Below are 15,365 nucleotides of genomic sequence, written 5' to 3'. Positions count from 1 at the left end.
CTATCTCTGTAATCTCCTCCAGCCCCTACAACCATCCCTTTCTCTGTAACCTCCTCCAGCCCCTACAACCATCCCTTTCTCTGTAACCTCCTCCAGCCCCTACAACCCTCCCTATCTCTTGTCACCTCCTCCAGCCCCTACAACCCTCCCTATCTCTGTAACCACCTCCAGTCCCTACAACCCTCCCTATCTCTGTAACCTCCTACAACCCTCCCTATCTCTGTAACCTCCTCCAGCCCCTACAGTCCTCCCTATTTCTGTAACCTCCTCCAGCCCCTACACCCCTCCCTATCTCTGTAACCGCCTCCAGTCCCTACAACCCTCCCTATCTCTGTAACCTCCTCCAGCCCCTACAATCCTCCCTATTTCTGTAACCTCCTCCAGCCTCTACAACCCTCCCTATCTCTGTAAACTCCTCCAGCCCCTACACCCCTCCCTATCTCTGTAAACTCCTCCAGCCCCTACACCCCTCCCTATCTCTCTAACCTCCTCCAGTCCCTACAAGCCTCCCTATATCTCTAACCTCCTCCAGCCCCTAGAACCCTCCCTATCTCTCTAACCTCCTCCAGCCCCTACACCCCTCCCTATCTCTGTAACCTCCTCTAGCCCCCACTCCCCTCCCTATCTCTGTAACCTCCTCCAGCCCCTACAACCCTCCCTATCTCTGTAACCTCCTCCAGCCCCTACTACCATCCCTTTCTCTGTAACCTCCTCCAGTCCCTACAACTCTCCCTATCTCTGTAACCTCCTCCAGCCCCTACACCCCTCCCTATCTCTGTAACCTCCTCCAGGCCCTACAATCCTCCCTATCTCTGTAACCTCCTCCAGCCCCTATAACCCTCCCTATCTCTGTAATCTCCTCCAGCCCCTACAACCATCCCTTTCTCTGTAACCTCCTCCAGCCCCTACAACCATCCCTTTCTCTGTAACCTCCTCCAGCCCCTACAACCCTCCCTATCTCTTGTCACCTCCTCCAGCCCCTACAACCCTCCCTATCTCTGTAACCACCTCCAGTCCCTACAACCCTCCCTATCTCTGTAACCTCCTACAACCCTCCCTATCTCTGTAACCTCCTCCAGCCCCTACAGTCCTCCCTATTTCTGTAACCTCCTCCAGCCCCTACACCCCTCCCTATCTCTGTAACCGCCTCCAGTCCCTACAACCCTCCCTATCTCTGTAACCTCCTCCAGCCCCTACAATCCTCCCTATTTCTGTAACCTCCTCCAGCCTCTACACCCCTCCCTATCTCTGTAAACTCCTCCAGTCCCTACAACCCTCCCTATCTCTGTAATCTCCTCCAGCCCCTACACCCCTCCCTATCTCTCTAACCTCCTTCAGCCCCTACAACCCTCCCTATCTCTGTAACCTCCTGCAGCCCCTACAATCCTCCCTATTTCTGTAACCTCCTCCGGCCCCTACACCCCTCCCTATCTCTGTAACCTCTTCCAGTCCCTACAACCCTCCCTATCTCTGTAACCTCCTTCAGCCTCTACTACCCTCCCTATCTCTCTAACCTCCTCCAGCCCCTAGAACCCTCCCTATCTCTGTAACCTCCTCCAGCCCCTACAATCCTCCCTATTTCTGTAACCTCCTCCAGCCCCTAGACCCCTCCCTATCTCTGTAAACTCCTCCAGCCCCTACACCCCTCCCTATCTCTCTAACCTCCTTCAGCCCCTACAACCCTCCCTATCTCTGTAACCTCCTCCAGCCCCTACAATCCTCCCTATTTCTGTAACCTCCTCTGGCCCCTACACCCCTCCCTATCTCTGTAAACTCCTCCAGTCCCTACAACCATCTCTATCTCTGTAACCTCCTCCAGCCTCTACACCCCTACCTATCTCTGTAAACATCTCCAGTCCCTACAACCCTCCCTATCTCTCTAACCTCCTCCCGCCCCTAGAACCCTCCCTATCTCTGTAACCTCCTCCAGCCCCCACTCCCCTCCCTATCTCTGTAACCTCCTCCAGCCCCTACAATCCTCCCTATTTCTGTAACCTCCTCTGGCCCCTACACCCCTCCCTATCTCTTTAAACTCCTCCAGTCCCTACAACCATCTCTATCTCTGTAACCTCCTCCAGCCTCTACACCCCTACCTATCTCTGTAAACATCTCCAGTCCCTACAACCCTCCCTATCTCTCTAACCTCCTCCCGCCCCTAGAACCCTCCCTATCTCTGTAACCTCCTCCAGCCCCCACACCCCTCCCTATCTCTGTAACCTCCTCCAGCCCCTACAACCCTCCCTATCTCTGTAACCTCCTCCAGGCCCTACAATCCTCCCTATCTCTGTAACCTCCTCCAGCCCCTACAACCCTCCCTATCTCTGTAATCTCCTCCAGCCCCTACAACCATCCCTTTCTCTGTAACCTCCTCCAGCCCCTACAACCATCCCTTTCTCTGTAACCTCCTCCAGCCCCTACAACCCTCCCTATCTCTTGTCACCTCCTCCAGCCCCTACAACCCTCCCTATCTCTGTAACCACCTCCAGTCCCTACAACCCTCCCTATCTCTGTAACCTCCTACAACCCTCCCTATCTCTGTAACCTCCTCCAGCCCCTACAGTCCTCCCTATTTCTGTTACCTCCTCCAGCCCCTACACCCCTCCCTATCTCTGTAACCGCCTCCAGTCCCTACAACCCTCCCTATGTCTGTAACCTCCTCCAGCCCCTACAATCCTCCCTATTTCTGTAACCTCCTCCAGCCTCTACACCCCTCCCTATCTCTGTAAACTCCTCCAGCCCCTACACCCCTCCCTATCTCTGTAAACTCCTCCAGCCCCTACACCCCTCCCTATCTCTCTAACCTCCTCCAGTCCCTACAACCCTCCCTATATCTCTAACCTCCTCCAGCCCCTAGAACCCTCCCTATCTCTCTAACCTCCTCCAGCCCCTACACCCCTCCCTATCTCTGTAACCTCCTCTAGCCCCCACTCCCCTCCCTATCTCTGTAACCTCCTCCAGCCCCTACAACCCTCCCTATCTCTGTAACCTCCTCCAGCCCCTACTACCATCCCTTTCTCTGTAACCTCCTCCAGTCCCTACAACTCTCCCTATCTCTGTAACCTCCTCCAGCCCCTACACACCTCCCTATCTCTGTAACCTCCTCCAGGCCCTACAATCCTCCCTATCTCTGTAACCTCCTCCAGCCCCTATAACCCTCCCTATCTCTGTAATCTCCTCCAGCCCCTACAACCATCCCTTTCTCTGTAACCTCCTCCAGCCCCTACAACCATCCCTTTCTCTGTAACCTCCTCCAGCCCCTACAACCCTCCCTATCTCTTGTCACCTCCTCCAGCCCCTACAACCCTCCCTATCTCTGTAACCACCTCCAGTCCCTACAACCCTCCCTATCTCTGTAACCTCCTACAACCCTCCCTATCTCTGTAACCTCCTCCAGCCCCTACAGTCCTCCCTATTTCTGTAACCTCCTCCAGCCCCTACACCCCTCCCTATCTCTGTAACCGCCTCCAGTCCCTACAACCCTCCCTATCTCTGTAACCTCCTCCAGCCCCTACAATCCTCCCTATTTCTGTAACCTCCTCCAGCCTCTACACCCCTCCCTATCTCTGTAAACTCCTCCAGTCCCTACAACCCTCCCTATCTCTGTAATCTCCTCCAGCCCCTACACCCCTCCCTATCTCTCTAACCTCCTTCAGCCCCTACAACCCTCCCTATCTCTGTAACCTCCTGCAGCCCCTACAATCCTCCCTATTTCTGTAACCTCCTCCGGCCCCTACACCCCTCCCTATCTCTGTAACCTCTTCCAGTCCCTACAACCCTCCCTATCTCTGTAACCTCCTTCAGCCTCTACTACCCTCCCTATCTCTCTAACCTCCTCCAGCCCCTAGAACCCTCCCTATCTCTGTAACCTCCTCCAGCCCCTACAATCCTCCCTATTTCTGTAACCTCCTCCAGCCCCTAGACCCCTCCCTATCTCTGTAAACTCCTCCAGCCCCTACACCCCTCCCTATCTCTCTAACCTCCTTCAGCCCCTACAACCCTCCCTATCTCTGTAACCTCCTCCAGCCCCTACAATCCTCCCTATTTCTGTAACCTCCTCTGGCCCCTACACCCCTCCCTATCTCTGTAAACTCCTCCAGTCCCTACAACCATCTCTATCTCTGTAACCTCCTCCAGCCTCTACACCCCTACCTATCTCTGTAAACATCTCCAGTCCCTACAACCCTCCCTATCTCTCTAACCTCCTCCCGCCCCTAGAACCCTCCCTATCTCTGTAACCTCCTCCAGCCCCCACTCCCCTCCCTATCTCTGTAACCTCCTTCAGCCCCCACACCCCTCCCTATCTCTGTAACCTCCTCCAGCCCCTACAACCCTCCCTATCTCTGTAACCTCCTCCAGGCCCTACAATCCTCCCTATCTCTGTAACCTCCTCCAGCCCCTACAACCCTCCCTATCTCTGTAATCTCCTCCAGCCCCTACAACCATCCCTTTCTCTGTAACCTCCTCCAGCCCCTACAACCATCCCTTTCTCTGTAACCTCCTCCAGCCCCTACAACCCTCCCTATCTCTTGTCACCTCCTCCAGCCCCTACAACCCTCCCTATCTCTGTAACCACCTCCAGTCCCTACAACCCTCCCTATCTCTGTAACCTCCTACAACCCTCCCTATCTCTGTAACCTCCTCCAGCCCCTACAGTCCTCCCTATTTCTGTAACCTCCTCCAGCCCCTACACCCCTCCCTATCTCTGTAACCGCCTCCAGTCCCTACAACCCTCCCTATGTCTGTAACCTCCTCCAGCCCCTACAATCCTCCCTATTTCTGTAACCTCCTCCAGCCTCTACACCCCTCCCTATCTCTGTAACCTCCTCCAGCCTCTACACCCCTACCTATCTCTGTAAACATCTCCAGTCCCTACAACCCTCCCTATCTCTCTAACCTCCTCCCGCCCCTAGAACCCTCCCTATCTCTGTAACCTCCTCCAGCCCCCACACCCCTCCCTATCTCTGTAACCTCCTCCAGCCCCTACAACCCTCCCTATCTCTGTAACCTCCTCCAGGCCCTACAATCCTCCCTATCTCTGTAACCTCCTCCAGCCCCTACAACCCTCCCTATCTCTGTAATCTCCTCCAGCCCCTACAACCATCCCTTTCTCTGTAACCTCCTCCAGCCCCTACAACCATCCCTTTCTCTGTAACCTCCTCCAGCCCCTACAACCCTCCCTATCTCTTGTCACCTCCTCCAGCCCCTACAACCCTCCCTATCTCTGTAACCACCTCCAGTCCCTACAACCCTCCCTATCTCTGTAACCTCCTACAACCCTCCCTATCTCTGTAACCTCCTCCAGCCCCTACAGTCCTCCCTATTTCTGTAACCTCCTCCAGCCCCTACACCCCTCCCTATCTCTGTAACCGCCTCCAGTCCCTACAACCCTCCCTATGTCTGTAACCTCCTCCAGCCCCTACAATCCTCCCTATTTCTGTAACCTCCTCCAGCCTCTACACCCCTCCCTATCTCTGTAAACTCCTCCAGCCCCTACACCCCTCCCTATCTCTGTAAACTCCTCCAGCCCCTACACCCCTCCCTATCTCTCTAACCTCCTCCAGTCCCTACAACCCTCCCTATATCTCTAACCTCCTCCAGCCCCTAGAACCCTCCCTATCTCTCTAACCTCCTCCAGCCCCTACACCCCTCCCTATCTCTGTAACCTCCTCTAGCCCCCACTCCCCTCCCTATCTCTGTAACCTCCTCCAGCCCCTACAACCCTCCCTATCTCTGTAACCTCCTCCAGCCCCTACTACCATCCCTTTCTCTGTAACCTCCTCCAGTCCCTACAACTCTCCCTATCTCTGTAACCTCCTCCAGCCCCTACACACCTCCCTATCTCTGTAACCTCCTCCAGGCCCTACAATCCTCCCTATCTCTGTAACCTCCTCCAGCCCCTATAACCCTCCCTATCTCTGTAATCTCCTCCAGCCCCTACAACCATCCCTTTCTCTGTAACCTCCTCCAGCCCCTACAACCATCCCTTTCTCTGTAACCTCCTCCAGCCCCTACAACCCTCCCTATCTCTTGTCACCTCCTCCAGCCCCTACAACCCTCCCTATCTCTGTAACCACCTCCAGTCCCTACAACCCTCCCTATCTCTGTAACCTCCTACAACCCTCCCTATCTCTGTAACCTCCTCCAGCCCCTACAGTCCTCCCTATTTCTGTAACCTCCTCCAGCCCCTACACCCCTCCCTATCTCTGTAACCGCCTCCAGTCCCTACAACCCTCCCTATCTCTGTAACCTCCTCCAGCCCCTACAATCCTCCCTATTTCTGTAACCTCCTCCAGCCTCTACACCCCTCCCTATCTCTGTAAACTCCTCCAGTCCCTACAACCCTCCCTATCTCTGTAATCTCCTCCAGCCCCTACACCCCTCCCTATCTCTCTAACCTCCTTCAGCCCCTACAACCCTCCCTATCTCTGTAACCTCCTGCAGCCCCTACAATCCTCCCTATTTCTGTAACCTCCTCCGGCCCCTACACCCCTCCCTATCTCTGTAACCTCTTCCAGTCCCTACAACCCTCCCTATCTCTGTAACCTCCTTCAGCCTCTACTACCCTCCCTATCTCTCTAACCTCCTCCAGCCCCTAGAACCCTCCCTATCTCTGTAACCTCCTCCAGCCCCTACAATCCTCCCTATTTCTGTAACCTCCTCCAGCCCCTAGACCCCTCCCTATCTCTGTAAACTCCTCCAGCCCCTACACCCCTCCCTATCTCTCTAACCTCCTTCAGCCCGTACAACCCTCCCTATCTCTGTAACCTCCTCCAGCCCCTACAATCCTCCCTATTTCTGTAACCTCCTCTGGCCCCTACACCCCTCCCTATCTCTGTAAACTCCTCCAGTCCCTACAACCATCTCTATCTCTGTAACCTCCTCCAGCCTCTACACCCCTACCTATCTCTGTAAACATCTCCAGTCCCTACAACCCTCCCTATCTCTCTAACCTCCTCCCGCCCCTAGAACCCTCCCTATCTCTGTAACCTCCTCCAGCCCCCACTCCCCTCCCTATCTCTGTAACCTCCTCCAGCCCCTACAATCCTCCCTATTTCTGTAACCTCCTCTGGCCCCTACACCCCTCCCTATCTCTTTAAACTCCTCCAGTCCCTACAACCATCTCTATCTCTGTAACCTCCTCCAGCCTCTACACCCCTACCTATCTCTGTAAACATCTCCAGTCCCTACAACCCTCCCCATCTCTCTAACCTCCTCCCGCCCCTAGAACCCTCCCTATCTCTGTAACCTCCTCCAGCCCCCACACCCCTCCCTATCTCTGTAACCTCCTCCAGCCCCTACAACCCTCCCTATCTCTGTAACCTCCTCCAGGCCCTACAATCCTCCCTATCTCTGTAACCTCCTCCAGCCCCTACAACCCTCCCTATCTCTGTAATCTCCTCCAGCCCCTACAACCATCCCTTTCTCTGTAACCTCCTCCAGCCCCTACAACCATCCCTTTCTCTGTAACCTCCTCCAGCCCCTACAACCCTCCCTATCTCTTGTCACCTCCTCCAGCCCCTACAACCCTCCCTATCTCTGTAACCACCTCCAGTCCCTACAACCCTCCCTATCTCTGTAACCTCCTACAACCCTCCCTATCTCTGTAACCTCCTCCAGCCCCTACAGTCCTCCCTATTTCTGTAACCTCCTCCAGCCCCTACACCCCTCCCTATCTCTGTAACCGCCTCCAGTCCCTACAACCCTCCCTATGTCTGTAACCTCCTCCAGCCCCTACAATCCTCCCTATTTCTGTAATCTCCTCCAGCCTCTACACCCCTCCCTATCTCTGTAAACTCCTCCAGCCCCTACACCCCTCCCTATCTCTGTAAACTGCTCCAGCCCCTACACCCCTCCCTATCTCTCTAACCTCCTCCAGTCCCTACAAGCCTCCCTATATCTCTAACCTCCTCCAGCCCCTAGAACCCTCCCTATCTCTCTAACCTCCTCCAGCCCCTACACCCCTCCCTATCTCTGTAACCTCCTCTAGCCCCCACTCCCCTCCCTATCTCTGTAACCTCCTCCAGCCCCTACAACCCTCCCTATCTCTGTAACCTCCTCCAGCCCCTACTACCATCCCTTTCTCTGTAACCTCCTCCAGTCCCTACAACTCTCCCTATCTCTGTAACCTCCTCCAGCCCCTACACACCTCCCTATCTCTGTAACCTCCTCCAGGCCCTACAATCCTCCCTATCTCTGTAACCTCCTCCAGCCCCTATAACCCTCCCTATCTCTGTAATCTCCTCCAGCCCCTACAACCATCCCTTTCTCTGTAACCTCCTCCAGCCCCTACAACCATCCCTTTCTCTGTAACCTCCTCCAGCCCCAACAACCCTCCCTATCTCTTGTCACCTCCTCCAGCCCCTACAACCCTCCCTATCTCTGTAACCACCTCCAGTCCCTACAACCCTCCCTATCTCTGTAACCTCCTACAACCCTCCCTATCTCTGTAACCTCCTCCAGCCCCTACAGTCCTCCCTATTTCTGTAACCTCCTCCAGCCCCTACACCCCTCCCTATCTCTGTAACCGCCTCCAGCCCCTAGAACTCTCCCTATCTCTGTAACCTCCTCCAGCCCCTACAATCCTCCCTATTTCTGTAACCTCCTCCAGCCCCTACACCCCTCCCTATCTCTGTAACCTCCTCCAGCCCCTACACCCCTCCCTATCTCTGTAAACTCCTCCAGCCCCTACACCCCTCCCTATCTCTCTAACCTCCTTCAGCCCCTAGAACCCTCCCTATCTCTGTAACCTCCTCCAGCCCCCACACCCCTCCCTATCTCTGTAACCTCCATCAGTCCCTACAACCCTCCCTATCTCTCTAACCTCCTCCAGCCCCTAGAACCCTCCCTATCTCTCTAACCTCCTCCAGCCCCTACACCCCTCCCTATCTCTGTAACCTCCTCTAGCCCCCACACCCCTCCCTATCTCTGTAACCTCCTCCAGCCCCTACAACCCTCCCTATCTCTGTAACCTCCTCCAGCCCCTACTACCATCCCTTTCTCTGTAACCTCCTCTAGGCCCTACAATCCTCCCTATCTCTGTAACCTCCTCCAGCCCCTACAACCCTCCCTATCTCTGTAACCTCCTCCAGCCCCTACAACCATCCCTTTCTCTGTAACCTCCTCCAGCCCCTACAACCATCCCTTTCTCTGTAACCTCCTCCAGCCCCTACAACCCTCCCTATCTCTTGTCACCTCCTCCAGCCCCTACAACCCTCCCTATCTCTGTAACCACCTCCAGTCCCTACAACCCTCCCTATCTCTGTAACCTCCTACAACCCTCCCTATCTCTGTAACCTCCTCCAGCCCCTACTGTCCTCCCTATTTCTGTAACCTCCTCCAGCCCCTACACCCCTCCCTATCTCTGTAACCGCCTCCAGTCCCTACAACCCTCCCTATCTCTGTAACCTCCTCCAGCCCCTACAATCCTCCCTATTTCTGTAACCTCCTCCAGCCTCTACACCCCTCCCTATCTCTGTAAACTCCTCCAGTCCCTACAACCCTCCCTATCTCTGTAATCTCCTCCAGCCCCTACAGCCCTCCCTATCTCTCTAACCTCCTCCAGCCCCTACACCCCTCCCTATCTCTGTAACCTCCTGCAGCCCCTACATCCTCCCTATTTCTGTAACCTCCTCCGGCCCCTACACCCCTCCCTATCTCTGTAACCTCTTCCAGTCCCTACAACCCTCCCTATCTCTGTAACCTCCTTCAGCCTCTACTACCCTCCCTATCTCTGTAACCTCCTCCAGCCCCTACAATCCTCCCTATTTCTGTAACCTCCTCCAGCCCCTACACCCCTCCCTATCTCTGTAAACTCCTCCAGTCCCTACAACGCTCCCTATCTCTGTGACCTCCTTCAGCCCCTACAACCCTCCCTATCTCTGTAATCTCCTCCAGCCCCTACACCCCTCCCTATCTCTGTAACCTCCTCCAGCCCCTACAACCCTCCCTATCTCTGTAACCTCCTCCAGCCCCTACAACCCTCCCTATCTCTGTAACCTCCTCCAGCCCCTACACACCTCCCTATCTCTGTAAACTCCTCCAGTCCCTACAACCATCTCTCTCTGTGTAACCTCCTCCAGCCTCTACACCCCTATCTATCTCTGTAAACATCTCCTGTCCCTACAACCCTCCCTATCTCTCTAACCTCCTCCAGCCCCTAGAACCCTCCCTATCTCTGTAACCTCCTCCAGCCCCTACACCCCTCCCTTTCTCTGTAACCTCCTCCAGCCCCTACAACCATCCCTTTCTCTGTAACCGCCTCCAGTCCCTACAACCCTCCCTATGTCTGTAACCTCCTCCAGCCCCTACAACCCTCTATATTTCTGTAACCTCCTCCAGCCCCTACAACCCTCCCTATCCCTGTAACTTCCTCCAGTCCCTACAACCCTCCCTATCTCTGTAACCTCCTCCAGCAGCTACACCCGTCCCTATCTCTGTAACCTCCTCTAATTCTGGCCTCTTGTACACCCCCAATCTTAATCTCTCCCTAAATGCCTCCATCTCTCTCCATCTCTCTCTGTCTCTCTCTCTCCATCTCTCTCTCTCTCTCATTGTCTCTCCTGTTTGTCCTAATATCTTCTGATGTGGCTCGATGTCAAATCCTGTTTGATTTACGCTCAGGTGAAGACTCTCGTTGTGTTAACCTGTTAAAGATGCTGTTTCGATGTGAAGCCTCTCGTTGGGGTTAACCTGTCAAAGATGCTGTATCGATGTGAAGCCTCTCGTTGTGTTAACCTGTTAAAGACGCTGTATCGATGTGAAGCCTCTCGTTGGAGTTAACCTGTCAAAGATGCTGTATCGATGTGAAGCCTCTCGTTGTGTTAACCTGTTAAAGATGCTGTATCGATGTGAAGCCTCTCGTTGGGTTAACCTGTTAAAGATGCTGTATCGATGTGAAGCCTCTCATTGTGTTAACCTGTTAAAGATGCTGTATCGATGTGAAACCTCTCGTTGGGGTTAACCTGTTAAAGATGCTGTATCGATGTGAAGCCTCTCATGGGGATTAACCTGTTAAAGATGCTGTGGAAATGGAATCCTTTGCTCTTCTCTCTGATTGTCTGTTTTTACAATTGCAGGGGAAATTGCCAACATGGAGTTTGCCCAGGCTGTCGATCCAGAGTGGGATGGACAAAGGGATGGGGGACGGAGTCCTGCAGAAATTGAAGTGTGTGTGGAGGAGCAGGAGCTGAGCTCGCCAGTGCGGACAGTCAGGGGGCGGGTACCTGGAAGGGATCACTGGCGCAATTACCAGGAGCGATGGAGGCTCGAGTACCTGATGGACTACGACCGTGGGAGGCACGGCCTGGTCTGCATGGTGTGCGGCAGCACCCTGGCCACCCTCAAGCTCAGCACCATCAAGAGGCACATCCTGCAGAAACACCAGGACACCATGGGCTTCACGCTGGCTGAGAAGGTCATGGTGGTGGAGGAGTGGAACAAGAAAATCACCACCATTGCCAAGATGGACTTCTGGCAGCTGCCCAGTAGCGGCAATGGCAGCTCTTCCCAGCACCCAGGAGTGATCATCACCACCCAGCATTAACAATTGGCCCACGCACACATCCTGTGCCCACCCACCCCCCCCCCCCCCCCCCCCCACCCCCCACCCACACCCACCAACTCCTCCTCTCCCATCGGCCACTCCTGATTTACATCCAGCAGCAGAGACTTTCAGAAGGACTGTGTTCCTTGTTTCAGAGCCTGGGTCTCCTCGGTTCGATCCCCCGCAGCTGCCCCTGATTCCGGGAGGCTTGACTTGGCACCGGGAGAAGGCAGAAAGGTCAATTGGTGGCTCCTGCGCCCGCTGGGGAGTGTGGACTTCAAAGGGGACACTGGGTTGGGTTGGCTTGTGACTCTGCCATTGTTGGCCAGCACTCATGAGGCTGAGGTAGTGAGGTGTGTGGAACTCACACCCAGCGGGACTGAGTGGGGCATGGGCGAGGGGATAGAAAACGCGGAGACCAAATACAAATCTCATCTCATGGTGCTGCCCTCAGTTTGAAGAGTAAAGCAGAATTTATGTGTAACTATTCTTGACTCCCTGGCATGGATGACATTTGACTGAGACACACTTTCAGCTGTTGAGTTAGCACTCGGTTGATTCAAGACCCCTTGAAATAGGAAAGGGTTAAACATAAGCCATTCTAGAAAGCTCGGATTAGGTTTGGCTGTGAATCCCACATCAGCTGAATGACCACCAATACACAGGCTTGGATGAAGAATAGGTCAGTGTGTGGAGTACAGTGGGGTGAAGTTATATATCACCCCCTGGGCCGAGGAGGCTGCACCCAAGAGAAGTAAGCCCCCCACCACTGCCGTAGAACCAGAGAAAAGTTACAGCACAGAAGGAGGCCATTCGGCCCATCTTGTCCATGCCAGCCCGAGGACACCCAGGTGCCCTTTCTAATCCCACCTTCCTGCACCCGGCCCATAGCCCTGTAGCTTACAGCACTTTAGGTGCAGATCCAAGTACTTTTTAAAAGAGTTTAGAGTGTCTGCCTCTACCACCAACTTGGGCAGTGAATTCCAGACACTCACTACCCTTTGTGTAAAAAAGTTCTTCCTCATGTCCCCCCATACCTTCTGCCACTTATCTTGAATCTATGTCCCCTGGTTCTAGAATTCTCCACCAAGGGAAATAATTTTACTCTGTCCACTCTATCTATTCCCCTCATAATTTTGTACACCTCAATCAAGTCACCTCTCAGCTTTCTTTGTATCGAAAATAACCCCAACCTATCCAATCTCTCCTTGCAGCTACGCTTTTCTAACCCTGGCAACATTCTTGTAAACCTCCTCTGCACAGTCTGCAGAGCTATTACGTCCTTCCTGTAATGTGGTGACCAGAACTGCACACAATACTCCAGTTGTGGCCTCACCAGTGTTTTATACAATTCCAACATTATATCCTTACTTTTATATTCTATACTTCTGCCAGTGAAGGAGAGCATTCCATATGCCTTCTTTATAACCTTGTCTACTTGAACTGCTGCCTTCAGGGACCTGTGTATCTGTACGCCAAGATCTCTCACTTCATCTACCCCTCTTAGTATATTCCCATTTATTTTGTAATCCCTGTAACTGTTTGACCTCCCTAACTGTATGACTTCACACTCCTCTATGTTAAAATCCATCTGCCACTTTACCGCCCACTCCACCAACCCAAAAGTGATGTGATCCCCACAACCATGGGGAGAACAGCACCTCATAAACCCACTGGTGGCTTGAGGTTCCTCAGCCTGGCTCGGCTCTGCCTGAATGTCTTTCAGCCCCTGTACACCATCTGACTTTTAAATTGAAAACAAATGATCCAAGCTCATTTCTCTTCACCAATACAGAGTAAAGCTCCCTCTACACCGTCCCCATCAAACACTCCCAGGGCAGGTACAGCATGGGGTTAGATACAGAGTAAACCTCCCTCTACACTGTCCCCATCAAACACTCCCAGGGCAGGTACAGCACGGGGTTAGATACAGAGTAAAGCTCCCTCTACACCGTCCCCATCAAACACTCCCAGGACAGGTACAGCACGGGGTTAGATACAGTGTAAATCTCCCTCTACACTGTCCCCATCAAACACTCCCAGGACAGATACAGCACGGGGTTAGATACAGTGTAAATCTCCCTCTACACTGTCCCCATCAAACACTCCCAGGACAGGTACAGCACGGGGTTGGATACAGAGTAAATCTCCCTCTACACTGTCCCCATCAAACACTCCCAGGACAGGTACAGCACGGGGTTAGATACAGTGTAAATCTCCCTCTACACTGTCCCCATCAAACACTCCCAGGACAGATACAGCACGGGGTTAGATACAGTGTAAATCTCCCTCTACACTGTCCCCATCAAACACTCCCAGGACAGGTACAGCACGGGGTTGGATACAGAGTAAATCTCCCTCTACACTGTCCCCATCAAACACTCCCAGGACAGGAACAGCATGGGGTTAGATACAGAGTAAATCTCCCTCTACACGGTCCCCATCAAACACTCCCAGGACAGGTACAGCACGGGCTTAGATACAGAGTAAAGCTCCCTCTACACTATTCAAAAGGTCCCTAGAGCACTGTCCCTTTCTGACCACAAAGTCTAACTGTTGAAGTGGAGAAAGTGTTGGGCCATTTGGAGTCTAATAATTTGGTGAGGAATCCCTACAGGTTGAAGTCAGAGTTTCATTGGCATCCAAGTAAACCTCATAACCCGAGATGGAGTCTGTGGCAATTTCTTTTGCAAAGTGCATTCCTGCAGCCTGAATGATTGGTGTGCTTGATTGAAGTGGTAGTTTTGGAAGCTGTGTCTTTGGTCAAGCTGTTCCATTACAACTGTAACACTGATATCTACCCGACAATGAGGTAAATTACCCTGATTTACCTTGTCCTCTAAAAGCAGGACAGATCCAATCTGGCTAATTACTACCCCATCAATCCACTCCCAATCATCAGTAAAGTGATGGAAAGGGTTGTCGACAGTGCTTACAGGTAGCACTTACTTAGCAATAACCTGGTCATTGACACTCACTTTGGTTTCCACCAGCATCACTCGGCTCCTGAACTCACCACAGCCTTGGTCCAAACATTAATAGTAGAGCTGAACTCCTGAGGTGAGGTGAGAGTGACTGCCCTTGACATCGAGGCAGCATTTGACCGTGTGGCATCAAGGAGCCCCAGCAAAACTGCAGTCAATGGGAATCAGGGGGGAAACTCTCCGCTGGTTGGAGTCATACCCAGCACAAAGGAAGATGGTTGTGGATGTTGGAGGTCAGTCATCTCAGCTCCAGGACATCACTGCAGGAGTTCCTTAGGGTACTGTCCTCGGCCCAACCATCTTCAGCTGCTTCATCAATGACCTTCCTTCCATCAGAAGGTCAGAAGTGGGGATGTTCGCTGATGATTGCACAATGTTCAGCACCATTCGCAACTCCTCAGATGCTGAAGCAGTCCATGCCCAAATGCAGCAAGACCTGGACAATATCCAGGCTTGGGCTGACAAGTGGCAAGTAACATTCACACCACACAAGTGCCAGGCAATGACCATCTCCAACAAGAGAGAATCTAACCATCGCCCCTTGACATTCAATAGCATTACCATCACTGAATCCCCCACTATCAACATCCTGGAGGTTACCATTGACCAGAAACTGAAGTGGACTAGCCATATAAATACTGTGGCTACAAGAACAGGTCAGAGGCTGGGAATCCTGTGACGAGTAACTCACTTCCTGACTCCCCAAAGCCTGTCCACCATCTACAAGGCACAAGTCAGGAGTGTGATGGAATACTCCCCACTTGCCTGGATGAGTGCAGCTCCCACAACACTCAAGAAGCTCAACACCATCCAGGACAAAGCAGCCCCACTTAATTGGC

The 15,365-nt window shown here is 53.2% G+C and overlaps 1 protein-coding gene across 1 annotated transcript in view; it reads left to right on the top strand.

Moving 5' to 3' along the window:
- The window catches only part of LOC121274692 (uncharacterized protein C11orf95-like), a 91,088-nt gene extending 79,525 nt beyond the window's left edge, over positions 1-11,563 (top strand). Inside the window, exon 5 of the mRNA XM_041181995.1 lies at positions 11,076-11,563. Within this exon, the coding sequence (XP_041037929.1) occupies positions 11,076-11,542 (467 nt within the window). The 3' untranslated portion in view covers positions 11,543-11,563. The remainder of the gene's footprint in view (positions 1-11,075) is intronic.
- Positions 11,564-15,365: the final 3,802 nt, after the last annotated feature.

The sequence above is a fragment of the Carcharodon carcharias genome (assembly GCF_017639515.1).
Source record: "Carcharodon carcharias isolate sCarCar2 chromosome 37 unlocalized genomic scaffold, sCarCar2.pri SUPER_37_unloc_2, whole genome shotgun sequence".
Lineage (NCBI taxonomy): Eukaryota > Metazoa > Chordata > Chondrichthyes > Lamniformes > Lamnidae > Carcharodon > Carcharodon carcharias.
The sequence above is the reverse complement of the archived record's forward strand: the minus strand, read 5'-3'. Positions and strand labels throughout refer to the sequence as shown.